Source organism: Triticum aestivum, chromosome 3D (assembly GCF_018294505.1).
Source record: "Triticum aestivum cultivar Chinese Spring chromosome 3D, IWGSC CS RefSeq v2.1, whole genome shotgun sequence".
NCBI classification, from domain to species: Eukaryota; Viridiplantae; Streptophyta; class Magnoliopsida; order Poales; family Poaceae; genus Triticum; species Triticum aestivum.
The window spans coordinates 370,165,933-370,181,041 of NC_057802.1; the positions used below are offsets into that span (position 1 = coordinate 370,165,933).

At 48.2% G+C, this 15,109-nt stretch overlaps 1 protein-coding gene and 1 non-coding gene across 2 annotated transcripts in view; one reads left to right on the forward strand and one right to left on the reverse strand.

Annotated features, from left to right (window-relative positions):
* The first annotated feature begins 9,650 nt into the window (after positions 1 to 9,650).
* On the forward strand, positions 9,651 to 9,722 carry TRNAD-GUC (transfer RNA aspartic acid (anticodon GUC)). The gene has a single exon. It is a non-coding gene; the product is annotated as a tRNA-Asp (tRNA).
* A 465-nt stretch (positions 9,723 to 10,187) lies between these two features.
* Positions 10,188 to 15,109, reverse strand: part of LOC123078961 (katanin p60 ATPase-containing subunit A1) — a 5,720-nt gene continuing 798 nt past the window's right edge. The window contains exons 2-7 of the mRNA XM_044501622.1: positions 13,971 to 14,445; positions 12,942 to 13,139; positions 12,336 to 12,580; positions 11,878 to 12,036; positions 10,849 to 10,936; positions 10,188 to 10,690 (exon numbers count right to left, since the gene is read on the reverse strand). Coding sequence (XP_044357557.1) covers positions 10,409 to 10,690; positions 10,849 to 10,936; positions 11,878 to 12,036; positions 12,336 to 12,580; positions 12,942 to 13,139; positions 13,971 to 14,445 — 1,447 coding nt within the window. The 3' untranslated portion in view covers positions 10,188 to 10,408. The remainder of the gene's footprint in view (positions 10,691 to 10,848; positions 10,937 to 11,877; positions 12,037 to 12,335; positions 12,581 to 12,941; positions 13,140 to 13,970; positions 14,446 to 15,109) is intronic.

A 15,109-nucleotide genomic window follows, 5' to 3' on the forward strand; every position in this document is an offset into this window, starting at 1 on the left:
TATGACGGAGAGGTATCTCTGGGCCCACTCGGTAATGCATCATCATAATGAGCTCAATGTGACCAAGTGTTTGGTCACGGGATCATGCATTACGGTACGAGTAAAGTGACTTGCCGGTAACGAGATTGAACAAGGTATTGGGATACCGACGATCGAATCTCGGGCAAGTAACGTACCGATTGACAAAGGGAATTGTATACGGGATTGATTGAATCCTCGACATCGTGGTTCATCCGATGAGATCATCGTGGAACATGTGGGAGCCAACATGGGTATCCAGATCCCGCTGTTGGTTATTGACCGGAGAGTCGTCTCGGTCATGTCTGCATGTCTCCCGAACCCGTAGGGTCTACACACTTAAGGTTCGATGACGCTAGAGTTGTAGAGATATTAGTATGCGGTTAACCGAAAGTTGTTCGGAGTCCCGGATGAGATCCCGGACGTCACGAGGAGTTCCGGAATGGTCCGGAGGTAAAGATTTATATATGGGAAGTCCTATTTTGGCCACCGGAAAATGTTCGGGATTTTTCGGTATTGTACCGGGAAGGTTCTAGAAGGTTCCAAAGTGGGGCCCACCTACATGGGGGGACCCACATGAACGTGGGTAGTGGGCGCAAGGCCCCACACCCCTGGTCAAGGCGCACCAAGATCCCACCTTAGAAGGAATAAGATCATATCCCGAAGGGATAAGATCAAGATCCCTAAAAAAGGGGGATAACAATCGGTGGGGAAGGGAAATGATGGGATTTCTTTCCCCCACCTTTGCCAACGCCCCAATGGACTTGGAGGGCAAGAAACCAGCCCCTCCACCCCTATATATAGTGGGGAGGCGCATGGGAGCAGCACCCCAAGCCTTGGCGCCTCCCTCCCTCCCGTGACACCTCTTCCTCCCCGCTTGCGCTTGGCGAAGCCCTGCCGGGATCCCGCTACTTCCACCACCACGCCGTCGTGCTGCCGGATCTCCATCAACTTCTCCTCCCCCCTTGCTGGATCAAGAAGGAGGAGACGTCCCCGCTCCGTACGTGTGTTGAACGCGGAGGTGCCGTCCGTTCGGCGCTAGGATCATCGGTGATTTGGATCACAACGAGTACGACTCCATCAACCCCGTTCTCTTGAACGCTTCCGCTCGCGATCTACAAGGGTATGTAGATGCACTCCTCCCCTCTCGTTGCTAGCATCTCCTAGATTGATCTTGGTGACACGTAGGAAAATTTTGAATTTCTCCTACGTTCTCCAACAGGTTTCAGTCGACCTGTACCTCATCGTCCTTGCGGATAGGGATGGAGCGCACGTTGTACTTGTGGCGCAGCTCCGAAGGAGAAGGTTTCAGTCGACCTGCACCTCATCGTCCTTGCGGATTGGGATGGAGCGTACGTTGTACTTGTGACGCAGCTCTGAAGGAGAAGGTTTCAGTCGACCTGCACCTCGTCGTCCTTGCGGATAGGGATGGGTTTCAAACTTGGGCGAGTACTGGACTGCAGCTAAGCCCCCAAGTGGGAGGGTTGCTCACCACTCGGTAGGATTTTTCAAACTTAGGCGAGTACTGGACTGCAGCTAAGCCCCCGAGTGGGAGGGTTGCTCACCACTCGGTAGGATTTTTCAAACTTAGGCAAGTACTGGACTGCAGCTAAGCCCCGGAGTGGGAGGGTTGCTCACTACTCGGTAGGATTTTTCAAACTTAGGCGAGTACTGGACTGCAGCTAAGCCCCCGAGTGAGAGGCTTGCTCATCACTCGGTAGGATTTTTCAAACTTAGGCGAAGTAGATTCGCGGCTAAGCCCCCGAGTGAGAGGCTTGCTCACCACTCGGTAGGATTTTTCAAACTTAGGCGAAACGGATTCGCGGCTAAGCCCCGAGTGAGAGGCTTGCTCACCACTCGGTAGGATTTTTCAAACTTTAGGCAAAATGGATTCGCGGCAAAGTCACCCACTGGGGGATTTCAGACGCAAACAAAAGCAACAACAACCATTTAGGAAGACTATAAAGCTCTTGTCTTTGATGAACAAACTACAAAGGTATTTCTTATTACATCTCATCCAAATGAGTACTTAAGTATAAAAGGGGCGGAGCAGCTCCGCGTTCCAAGCCCGTGGTTCGTCTTTCTGATGCTCGACATTGTAAAGATGGTATGCTCCATTGTGGAGAACTCTGGTGACAATGAAGGGACCTTCCCAAGCAGGGGCGAGCTTGTGTGGTTTCTGCTGATCCACTCGAAGAACCAAGTCTCCCTCTTGAAAGGCTCGGCCCTCACGTTTCTGGCGTGGAATTGACGCAAGTCTTGCTGATAAATGGTCGACCGGATTAAGGCCATCTCTCTTTCCTCCTCTAGGAGATTGACTGCGTCCTGCTGGGCCTGTTCTGCTTCATCTTCAGAGAAGAGCTCGACTTGGGGTGCATTGTGAAGCAAGTCACTCGGTAGAACAGCTTCAGCTCCATAAACCAAGAAGAATGGAGTTCGGCCAGTCGACAGATTGGGAGTTGTCCTCAATCCCCAAAGAAGTGATGGAAGTTCATCGACCCAGGTGCCTGCTGCGTGCTTGAGATCACGCATCAGTCGGGGTTTCAGTCCTTTGAGAATCAAGCCATTTGCTCTTTCTGCTTGTCCATTCGACTGGGGGTGGGCGACTGAAACATAGTCGACTCGTGTGCCTTGGGAAGCACAGAAGGCTCTGAACTCATCAGAATCGAAGTTCGACCATTGTCAGTGATGATGTTGTGCGGAACTCCATATCTGAATGTCAATTCTCTGATGAAGCTGACGGCAGTACTGGCTTCAAGATTCTTGATAGGCTTGGCTTCAATCCATTTGGTAAACTTGTCGACTGCTATAAGCACATGAGTGAAGCCGCTCCTACCAGTCCTCAGGGGTCCAACCATATCCAATCCCCAAACAGCAAAGGGCCAGACGAGTGGAATAGTCTTCAGGTCTGACGCAGGCTTGTGGGACATATTGGAGTAAAACTGGCAGCCTTCACATTTGTCGACTATATCTTTCGCCATTTCATTTGCTCGTGGCCAATAAAATCCAGCTCGGTATGCTTTGGCCACAATGGTCCGAGAGGACGCATGGTGACCACAGGTCCTCGAGTGGATGTCGTTGAGGATCACTCGACCTTCTTCTGGTGTTATGCATTTTTGGCTGACTCCGGTTACGCTTTCCCTGAACAGTTGTCCTCTTATCACAGTAAAGGCTTTGGATCGACGGACGATCTGTCGAGCCTCTTCTTCATCCTCTAGGAGTTCCTTCCTAAGGATATACGCAATGTATGGCACTGTCCAGTCGGGAGTGATGACCAAAACCTCCATGATCAGGTCGATCACAGCTGGGACTTCGACTTCAGTCGGATCTGTGGCACTCTTAGGCTGCGGGGGCTCTTCAGTGAAAGGATCTTCTTGAACTGAAGGTGTATGAATGTGTTCCAAAAACACGTTGCTGGGAATGGCTTCCCTCTTGGAACCTATCTTTGCCAAATCATCGGCTACGTGATTTTTCAGTCGGGGTATATGATGGAGCTCTAACCCCTCAAACTTCTTTTCCAACTTCCTCACCGCATTGCAGTAACCAGTCATAGCTGGGCTTCTGACGTCCCACTCCTTCATCACTTGATTGACTACCAAATCTGAGTCGCCGTAGACCATGAGGCGACGGACGCCGAGTGAGATGGCCATACGTAACCCATATAAGAGTGCTTCATATTCTGCTTCGTTATTGGAGGAATCAAAGTGAATCTGGAGAACATATCTGAGCTTGTCTCCTTGGGGGGATACCAGTACCACCCCAGCACCGGAACCATTCAGCATCTTGGAACCATCAAAGAACATGGTCCAGTGCTCCGAGTGGACTTGAGTCGGCAGTTGCTGTTCGATCCACTCGGCGAGGAAATCTGCTATTGCTTGGGACTTGATAGCTTTCTTTCCCTCAAACTTAATATCCAAGGGAAGGAGTTCAATCGCCCACTTTGCCACTCGACCAGTTGCATCTCTGTTGTTCAGAATCTCTGATAATGGAGCGTTGCTGACGACTGTAATGGAGTGGTCAGAGAAATAATGTGCAACCTTCTTCGTGGTCATATAAATCCCATAAACAAGCTTCTGATAATGTGGATATCTTTGCTTTGATGGAGTCAAAACTTCAGAAACATAATATACTGGGCGCTGAACTTTACAGGCTTTTCCTTCTTCTTCCCGCTCGACCGTAAGTACTGTACTGACGACTTGTCCAGTGGCTGCAATGTAAAGCAGTAAAGGCTCTTTGCTGATTGGGGCGGCAAGCACCGGCTGGGTGGAAAGCAGGGCTTTGAGCTCTGCAAATGCTGCATCAGCTTCAGGAGTCCACTCGAACTTATCAGACTTCTTCATCAGTCGGTAAAGAGGCAATGCCTTTTCACCGAGGCGAGAAATGAATCGACTTAAGGCGGCCAAACAACCTGTAAGCTTCTGGACATCGTGCACACGCACAGAGCGTTTCATTCACAGAATGGCACCAACTTTCTCTGGGTTAGCGTCGATCCCCCGTTCGGAAACGAGGGAGCCGAGTAATTTTCCGCCCGGAACTCCGAATGCGCACTTTGATGGATTAAGCTTAATATCATACCTTCCGAGGTTGGCAAAAGTTTCAGCAAGGTCAGCCAACAGGTCGGAACCTTTACGTGACTTGACCACAATGTCATCCATGTATGCTTCCACATTCTGACTGATTTGAGTGAGTAAACACTTCTGAATCATCCTCATGAATGTGGCTCCAGCATTCTTCAGGCCGAATGGCATGGTGACATAACAGAAGCAACCAAATGGAGTGATGAAAACGGTTTTTATCTCATCGAGTCCATACAGTCGGATCTGATGATACCCAGAATAAGCGTCCAAAAAGGACAGGCGCTCACACCCTGCAGTCGAGTCGACTATTTGATCAATGCGGGGGAGAGGAAAGTGATCTTTCGGGCAGGCCCGATTGATATGCTTGAAGTCAATGCACATGCAAAGTGAGTCGTCCTTCTTGGGGACCATGACAACATTGGCTAGCCACTCGGAGTGGTAAATCTCTCGGATAAACTCAGCTGCTAGGAGCCGAGCCACTTCTTCATCGATTGCTTTTCTCTTCTGTACGGCGGACCGTCGAAGATGTTCTTTGACTGGTTTCACTTTTGGGTCGACTCGCAAACGATGCTCAGCCAGCCCCCTTGGAACACCCGGCATGTCAAAAGGTTTCCATGCAAAGATGTCCCAGTTCTCACGGAGGAACTGGATGAGCGCTTCTTCCTATTTGGAGTCGAGTGTTGTCGAAATGTGAGTCGGAGCAGCATTGGGATCGGTCGGGTGAATATGAATCGGCTTCGTTTCACCAGACGACTGAAATGCTGAATCCGTGGCAGGCTTCTTAGCTCGCAACAAATCACTCGGATCTGCATTTTTTTATACTCCTGCAATTCCACTACTGCCATTTGCGCATCGGCGATCTTTGAGCCCTTCTGGAAGCACTCTTCTGCTTTCTTCCGATTGCCAGTGATAGTGATCACTCCTTTAGGACCAGGCATCTTCAATTTGAGGTAAACGTAACATGGTCGAGCCATGAAACGTGCATAAGCCGGCCTGCCCAGAATAGCATTAAGCACTCTGGAAATCCACAACTTCAAACGTCAACTTTTCTTTGCGGTAATTCTTGGAATCACCGAAAACCACATCGAGGGCGATCTGGCCGAGTGACTTAGCCTTCTTGCCAGGAATAACTCCATGGAAACTCATATTGCTTTCACTGAGTCTGGACATTGAAATGCCCATTCCTTTCAAGGTCTCCGCATACAGTATATTAAGGCCACTGCCACCATCCATCGGAACCTTAGTCAACCAAGTGCCTTCGACGACTGGGTCGACCACCAACGCTTGCCTCCCAGGGGTGGCTATGTGTGTTGGGTGATCAGACTGGTCGAATGTAATGGCAGTCTGAGACCACTTCAAATAACTGGGCGTCGCCGGAGCGACCATGTTCACTTCTCTGTTGATGACTTTCAGTCGACTTTTGCTCTCAACATCAGCAAAAATCATCAGAGTGGAATTGACGTGGGGGTAACCATCATCGTCCTCTTCCTTATCCTCAACTTTGTCTGATTCTTTCTCCTTCTCTTTGGGTTGTTTCTCTCGGAACTGCTGGATTAGGAGCCGACATTGTCGAGTGGTATGTTTCGGGTAAATGAGATTACCCTCCTCATCTTTTTTGGTGTGAATGTGGCATGGTAAATCCAACACATCATTTCCATCTTGATCTTTTACTTTCTTGGGGTGCCATGGCCGTTTGGGCTTCCCCTTGAACTTTCCTTGAGTCACGGCTAAGGCCTCTCCGGGAGCAGCTGGCTCGGCTTTACGCTTCTGCTTCCGACTGGAGTTCCCTCCCACGGTTTCGTGGGCGACTGTTTTGTGCTTGCCACTCCGGAGCCGATCCTCCTCTTCACCATTAGCATACTTGGTGGCAATTTCCATCATTCGACTCAGAGACATATCTCCGGTCCGACCGAACTTCAGATTCAATTCTCGATATTTGACGCCTTCCTTGAAGGCACAAACTGCTTGGTGATCAGACACATTCTCCACCGTGTGGTGCAACGTGATCCATCTCTGGATATAATCTCGCAAAGTTTCATTCGACTTCTGCACACAAGACTGTAGCTCTGTTAGCCCTGCTGGCCGTTTGCATGTACCTTCAAATGTTCTGACAAACACTCGGGCAAGCTCTTCCCAGCTATAAACACTGCCAGGTGCTAACTTATTCAACCATGCTCTGGCCGAGCCCTCTAACATCAGAGGAAGGTGCTTCATGGCCACTTCATCATTGCCACCACCAATCTGCACAGCCACTCGGTAGTCCTCAAGCCAAGTGTCAGGCTTGGACTCACCAGTGAACTTGCTGAGTCCAGTCGCCAACCTGAAGTTGGGAGGAATCACTGCTGCTCTGATGGCTCTGCTGAAACACTCGGGACCTGAAACATGCACCCTGCCGCTGGTCGGGTAATCTCTATCGTGGCCATCTCTGTGTGCCCTGTTCCTGTCAACCAGACCTTGAACGAGAATGGATCTCGCATCAAAGCCCGGTTCCCGGGGGTCGACTGGAATCCTTCGCCCACCACTGTGAGGGCGTCTGTCATCGTGTTGCCGAGGCGCGTATGACCCACTCCTTGGGGGAGGCGTGGGTACTCGACGACGATCATACTGCTCACGGTTTCTGTACTGATCCTGTCGATCTCCACGTCCCTCACGCCTTGGAGGTGATCTTGGGCTGTGAGCCGACTGAACTGTGTCTGCCATTACAGATCTACTATGAATCCTATTCCGAGACTGTGACACTGCTGTGTTCTGCTCCCCCGCCGCCCGGAGCAAAGCCCGGATCTGCATCAAACCCCTACCAGCCTCCGACTGGGAAGGCTGAATCGACTCTGCTATTCGGGCAGCAGCTGTGAGATTCTGGATTGGAGTTCGATATACCTGGGTTGGAGGCGGAAAAAGTTGCCGTCGACTGGACTCAGGAACTCGCTGCCGAGCACGCTCGTCGAGTGCGTGCTGGAGGTTCTCCAGTCGAGTGCGCTCAGCCAAGTTGGCTAGGCGCACCTCCTCCAAGGTCCGGGCCTCGGGGGTTTCTCCAACGATAGGAGTGTGAGTGCATCCATGTTACGGCGGCGAAGCTCTTCCCTCTGCTGCGAAGAGAGGGGCTCGGGGCGGTACTCCTCGTGGACACGCGACGGATCGCCTCCGCCATCGCCACCGTCGTCACGGGGGAAGCCAGGAGGACTACGCGGTCCGTTGACCATCAGGACTTCCGCCGCGGGGTCACCGCTGTCGCACTCGGATGCAGTCTCAACGCAGCTAGTCGACAGGTCGAACAGGCCATAGAGAGTTTCGTCGGGCTCGATTGCCGCGACTTGGGGATGGCCGACTTGCGAGCCACCGCGTGCCTCACCCACCGCTAGAGCCTCGACCGACCGAAACGCTTGTGCCGCGGGCAGCAGGGAGTGAAGACGCCACAGGAGCCGACCGATACTGGGTCGACGGCTGCCGCAGGAGGACGCCGCGGACGCACGCGCGAAAGTGCGTTGCCCCGCGGACGGGGAGCGCCTCGACGTCGAGTGGAGCCTCTTGGAGCCAAGCGGAGCCGTTGGCGACGAACACGAGCGCGCCGAGACGGATCTCGCGGCCCTCGGCCAATCCTCCGCCTGAAACCATGCTGATGGGGATCGGGAAAATTGCAACTTCTTCAACAAGTCGCTAAGACACCTGCCCCACGGTGGGTGCCAACTGTCGTGGTTCTAAGTCTGACAGTAGAATGGGGGGTAGGGATGTAGAGGCAAGATCCTAGCTATGGAGAAGTTGTATGCACGAGTTTTACGAGTTCAAGCCCTTCTCGGAGGAAGTAACAGCCCTACGTCTCGGAGCCCGGAGGCGGTCGACTGGATTATATGCGTGTGTGTTACAGGGGGTGCGAACCCTTGTCCCAGAGGAAGGGGGTGGCTTATATAGAGTGTGCCAAGACCCCAGCTCCCCTCCGTTACACAGGGTTCAATGTTCATAAAGAAGGAGCGTTACAGGTAACGTCCGTAGTAAAGTGCTATAAATGACTATTAAGTCTAAGGGTAAATGCCCGACCGTTGCTGCGCGGAGTGGCTTTAGGTCTTCTGCACGTCGAGTGGTTTAGTGGTCGAGTGACCTAAATAAGGGGGGGTCTCCCAGTGAATGGTAGGTCGAGTGGATTGCACTCGACACCTTTGTTGGGTCCCTCTATTTACTCTTGAACCTCTTTGCTTCTAGGACAAGGACCTTAGGTAGGACGTATAGGTCAGGCCTATTACCCTACTCCAGGTCTATGTCCTCATTAGGCGCCGGCAACCAGGGCGGAAACGTGTCGCCGCCGGAGGAGGAGGAGGGGGAAGGGGAGCACGGGAGGACGAGGCGCTGGGGGTGCCCTTGCCCTTGCCATTGCTGCTGCCGAAGAGGCCCATGGGCGCGCTAGGGTTTGCGGTCGCCGGCGAGGAAGCAAAGGGAGTGGTGGGGGCCAGATGTGGACGGGAGAAGTGGATAAGGCCGACCCCGCCGCACGCGTGGTTAAAAAAGGACGCTTCCACTGGCTGACGCGTGGGCCGGCTGTCAGTGGTCGTCATAAATAAGACGACTGGTGGCGGTTGGGTGGCCGCCAGGTGGGGACGCGGCGGACGGCGAGGAGACGCGCGGCGTGTCCGCTTCGCGTCCGCGCCGACGCATTCCAGGCGCAATTTTGGGCCGAAAATGGGTCGACGCGGACGCCAGGCGGACACGATTTGAGTTTGGGTCGGCGCGTTGGGCCACCATTTTTGTTCGCGCCAACCCAAACGGACGCGGGCGGACGAAATGGGTCGCCCATTGGAGTTGCTCTAAGTTGCTCATGTGTGCAGTAGTACAAAGCATGGTGTTGTTGTTTGGCTCGGTAACTGTAGGGGTACTCCTCGGTTTGGCATTTCTGGAGCTGGCACAACGGGTTGCGACAAATTTATACAGTTGTGCGTGTGCAGTGCAAAGCCAAACATTCAGAGATGATCTATCTTGCAAGAAACAATGGGTATTCTCGGTTCCTATGGTCCTATAGTTGGCGAGTTAACGATTAGTAGGGTAAGACCCTGGAAGTCAACACCAAAGGTCGTTGTAGTATAGTGGTAAGTATTCCCGCCTGTCACGCGGGTGACCCGGGTTCGATCCCCGGCAACGGCGGTTTTTTTTTAAGTAGCCATGAAGAGTATTGATCGTAGGTAGATCTATCGATGTACTGTACGTCTGTACCATGAGAGGTCACATGAATGCAAGGACACGACTTCCATGTCTTCGACTAGACTGTACAAGTAGGTTTATTTCTCTGAGGGCAGGAGAAGTAGGTTATGACACCAGAGCAATTCCAGGTCTAGGTGCCAGGCCGCCCCTGCGGTGTGAGACTAGCAAACAATCGCTTCACACACGATCGGATCTCTGCTATCTGCAAGTGCTCGGAGGCGCCTTCAGGTATGCACAGGCATAAACAGTAGAGACGCAACTTCTTCAACACAAGGCGCCGTACATGAAACATTGACGCTGTGGAAGGCGGATGGAAGTACAGTGATGGTCATGTCCATACATGGCATTTCGAGAATTAACACAAAGAATTTCACTTTCACAGTTCCAGACTTCCAGTACCACTGAAACTCAATCAACAAAACACTCAATGAATAATAATTAGGTTCCGAGTTTACGGTCTGCCTCTTGTCATAAACTACCGGCTCAGGAAACATAGTTGAACATACATACATACTGCCACCGTTGAAACAATATACGGGAAGGTGGAAATAAGGCAAATGCCAGGAATAAAACACAAACAAACAAAAAAGAGTGGACAAGATCCAGCAATCTTCAATGGGAACCAAGGTTTAAGCGGATCCAAACTCGGCCATCCACTTCTCGTGCCGTTCGATATCAGAGGGCGACACACTCTTCTGGACCTTGACCAAAGCTTCTTCAAAGTCACACATGGCTACCGGGTCCTTTGAGATATCATCCTTTGACATGTTCTTGATCTCATCACGGGTCTTGCCTGCAATCTTTCGCCTCATACCATTCATTGAAGCATCACGACAGACATTTGTCAGGTCATCCCCACTATACCCTTCTGTCCTTCGTGCAACTTCGTCGATGTTAACATCAGTAGCTACCTGTTGATATAAAAGCGGGGCGTTAATAAGCAACACGAAATATTAAACAGTGACTTATCATCAACGTAGATGTATGATTAGTGAACATATCCGTGAATGAAATAAAATCACAATGACCAAATGACGAAAAGATGAGCAAGAAATGCTTTAGTATATACCTCAACCGTTCTAAGATTTATGCTGATGAGTGACTTTCTGCTTTCAAAACTTGGAAGTGGAATATAGATACGCTTTTCCAGCCTCCGCCTGAGCCAATCAAGATTCAGTGAGTTAAAAATCCATATGTGCCAGAGGAATAGTAACATAAATATAGTTACAGTAGTAGAGCATGTAGCTAGCACGCTGACTGACAAACAAATTGGCAGGAAAAATAAATAACAAAAGCTGTAGTTTCACTGCAGAAAAGAACTGTTTATTGCGGCAGACAATACAAACAGGGAAAACGGCACATTAATCAATGTAGAGGCATGAGAGCAGTTAAAATTCAGAACACCCAGATACCACTCTAGCCCGCAAAGGTAGTGAATAGAAACACAACTCAAGTTACAGATGCTTTAGGCTCTGATCTTACCCCATAAAACGGCAACATGACAAATGTTGCAGGAACTAAACAAGATAATCATTTGCCTTATTTGAAGGAAACTAGTACATTCGTACGTGCGATACACGTTAATATTAAGGGAAAAATTAATTGCAAACTGATATTCGGTAGGATATCAATTAAGCGTTAATTACATGGATAGTGTAGCCGTCGATATTTGGTATGATATTAATTGCATGTTAAACACGTCGAGTGCTTGCCGTTGTGAGCAATATAGGTCGTTGGATTAACATGATTTGATGGTCGAGATTTGTTAGGATCTGCCCCTTTGGGTCTTTCTATATTGGTATAGATATAGATATATGTACTACACTTCACCTCTGGTAATCTCTAACTACAATAGTAACACAACAAAAGAAATCAATCCGGTCTCTAACTCTAACAGCAACACAACTCTAGAAACCAATACGGTCTCTAACTACAATAGCAACACAACTCTAGAAACCAATACGGTCTCTAACTCCAATAGTAACATAACTCAAGAAATCAATCATCTCGTACAAATTCAGATATTATGCCAAGAGTTTTGATACTACCAGTAGCACCTCTAAATTAATAAATGCAAATATGAGTGAAAGAGTTCAACCTGAGTGCTTCATCAATATCCCATGGAAAGTTGGTAGCTGCCAGAACCATAACAATTTTCGGCTGACCATCTTCATTGGTAGAGCTATTGTTAACACCGTCAATTTGCACTAGAAGTTCAGACTTTACCCTCCTCGATGATTCATGCTCACCAGAAGCTCTGAATAAATACATAAATTGATAAATCTGGGCACGGTATTTTCTAAATGAAGATAAATAAAATATAAGAACTGGCAGTTTCGTATTTTCATTACATTTTCCTGTCAAGCTTAATTAAAAAGAGGTATAAAAAGCATGAGAATGTTCTCTTCTGCGACATGTAACTTATTTACCAGGCAAAACAATTAAGAATGTCTTCAAGTTTAAGGTACAAAGCTGTTGGGAAAATTGTCATTATCTTGGCCGGCATTAATAGAACTTGAACTTGCATGGCGAACAGCAAAATGTATGGTCACATACCCACGAGATGTGCATAGGGAGTCTATTTCATCAATGAAGATTGTACTTGGAGCGTAGGCCCTTGCAAGTTCAAATAAACAACGGACCATGCGCTCACTCTCCCCCCGCCATTTCGAAGCCAATGTTGCAGAAGAAACATTAAAGAATGTTGTTCCACATTCTGTAGCTACTGCCTTAGCTAAAAGGGTCTTCCCGGTACCTGGTGGGCCAAACATAAGAACCCCTTTCCAAGGTCGACGAATACCCTGAACAGAAATAGAACCCGAAGGAGTATGATGAGGGTGCATGTAACTTTAGACTGAATGGAACAGGGCACAGAAAAAGAGAAAACATACGACATTAATATCATGAGTAACTAATTTTAGAAACTCAAATTGCGGTTAGCTTGATTGGGTATACATAATATTAAATGACATATTATAAACCAGACATAATAAAGGAAAATTAAAAAGTGTGGATGTCCAGATGACTCATGTGCACCATACTACCAAAGAAAGGCAGCAACTTTGTCCATGGTCATGATGTTAGATAGAAACAAGAATGAATGAACAGATAAAATAACAGACACTTCATTGAATAGCATAGTTCGAAATTCCAAATCAATACCTGAAAATATTCAGGCATCCAGAGAGGAAGCACAACTGCTTCCTCAAGGAGTCTTTTGGCCTCACTAAGTCCTGCAACATCATCCCATCTCACTCCTGGGGTAGAGTCTAGAACATCTCTTTCAAGCATGGCAGCTAAGTCCCCATCCGGTCCTTCATACTGTGCCTTCTTGGACTTACCTTCTTCAGCATCGCTGCTCTGAAAGGAAAGGATAAGAAAAAATAGAAAAATTTAGAAACGCAATTTGCATATAGCAGTACTCTGTAGTTCCATATCATCAAGTTGATCAAAAAGCTAAACCCAACAAGAGGCAGGCACACAAAAAAACATGTATATATGCGGATTCCAGTTCCCTAATTTAGAAGGTAACAATAGATGCTCTCCTATTTCAGTATGTGATTGCTTTTGAGATGCTTGGTGATTTCAACATCATTCTTGTTGTATGCGCCGTCATACTTCGCGCCTATGGAATATGCACAATGAGGAGCTAGAAATAGATGATGATAGAGTATTCCTTCAGTATAGAGTTAGAAAAAAGTGTCTTCAATAACTATAAAAAGGTATGTTTCTCGGTATGACAAATTAAATGATTTTAGGAACAAATTGAGAATCCAAATCGACATATTTAAGGCTATCTTCAAAAAAAACGGCTAAGGTTAACTAAATGGCACCATGTGATTGACTTCAGTAGTATCTTGCAGAAAATTGTTAACTCCACTTTGCATACACCAACATATGTTGGAAATAACAGATGTAGCCACATTTTGAAACCATACAATACAAAAACTAATATATAAGAAGTATGTATCCTGGATGATATTCAAAAGCTCCCTTTTCTTCTTCTTTTGGCACTAGGCAGACAGGCAGATAAACATTGCCAGCAGAAAAAGAAGCACTAAAAATCTAATTCTCAAACATATATTTTCCTCATTCATGGGTGCAGACAGAGGTAACTAACAACATCAACAAAATACATTTGATCAAATAAAGATTTCAGAGTGTAACGAATATTTTCTTGAAGGAAATTACCGCTGAATCAGCCTTGCTCGAACTTGATTTTCCTTTCCTCCCGCCAGTGCTTGAAGCAGTTGATGATCTTACCGCAGAGCTTGCTTTACTTCCGCTGGGTTTTGCACCACGGCTAGGTGTTCCAGTCTTTGATGGACCCCGTGCCCAAGCTCCATCTTGGGAGGATTTTCTTGCACTAGATTGGCCTCTTGCTGACCTTCGGTTTGGTGTATTTGTATCTCTTGGAGGTGCCCATACATCAGGGTCGTCAAAGGTTGATGGCGATGATGTGGGATACTCGTCCAATGGTTGGAACAGAAATGATTTATTATTAGAGCGAATAGGAGGCGACGAGGACCGCATTGTCCCAGGGGCTTCTTTAAATGACTTCAATTGGGCATCGAGCTGCCTCACAATCTCTACCTCTTCACTTATAGCTTTCTTACAGTTCATCCATTTTGTGCGGATAAAGGTGTCGTCTAAATTAGCTAGATGCCTGCATAGATATTCACGATCAACTATCACATCATGAAGGACAACAAATTAGAAACACCTGTTAAGCTTTTACTCCTAAGTACTAAAGATAAGGAAGCAACGGGGAAATGCATTATCCACGTTTCAAATATCAACAATATTCACCACATCGAATATTTTACCTTCAAATCTGTAATGGATTAACATATCAACAAGACCAGGGATCCGCAAAAGGCTGATCCTGGCGTGAATGCAATGTTCCAGTGAAAACACACGGCTACTGTTTTGAAAGTTTCAAGATGAAATGAAGCATTGGCGTTCATTACGCGCAACCGTACAAAGCTCAGTATCACTTCTACAATAACCAAGGTGTCTCATGACTTCAAATCCAGGCAGACTTTACATGCATGACCTGACATTTGAAGCACCCAAATCATGAGTTACTACTGGGACGCTTTTTGACGGCAGATCAGCGCAAGTAGAATATTGTTTTCTCGACCCTAACAAATGATATGCGTAACAACATAGTACCAACCGCAACACGTCTCGCTGGGAGCAAAGTGACTTGAACCCACTATACCGGAACAATCAGACGGATCCTCACGGGCCAAATCCGAGGCCGTGAGGTCGAATGCACAGATCCACACGGGCACTACGTCGCGAATTACACAGCACCTAACCGCCGG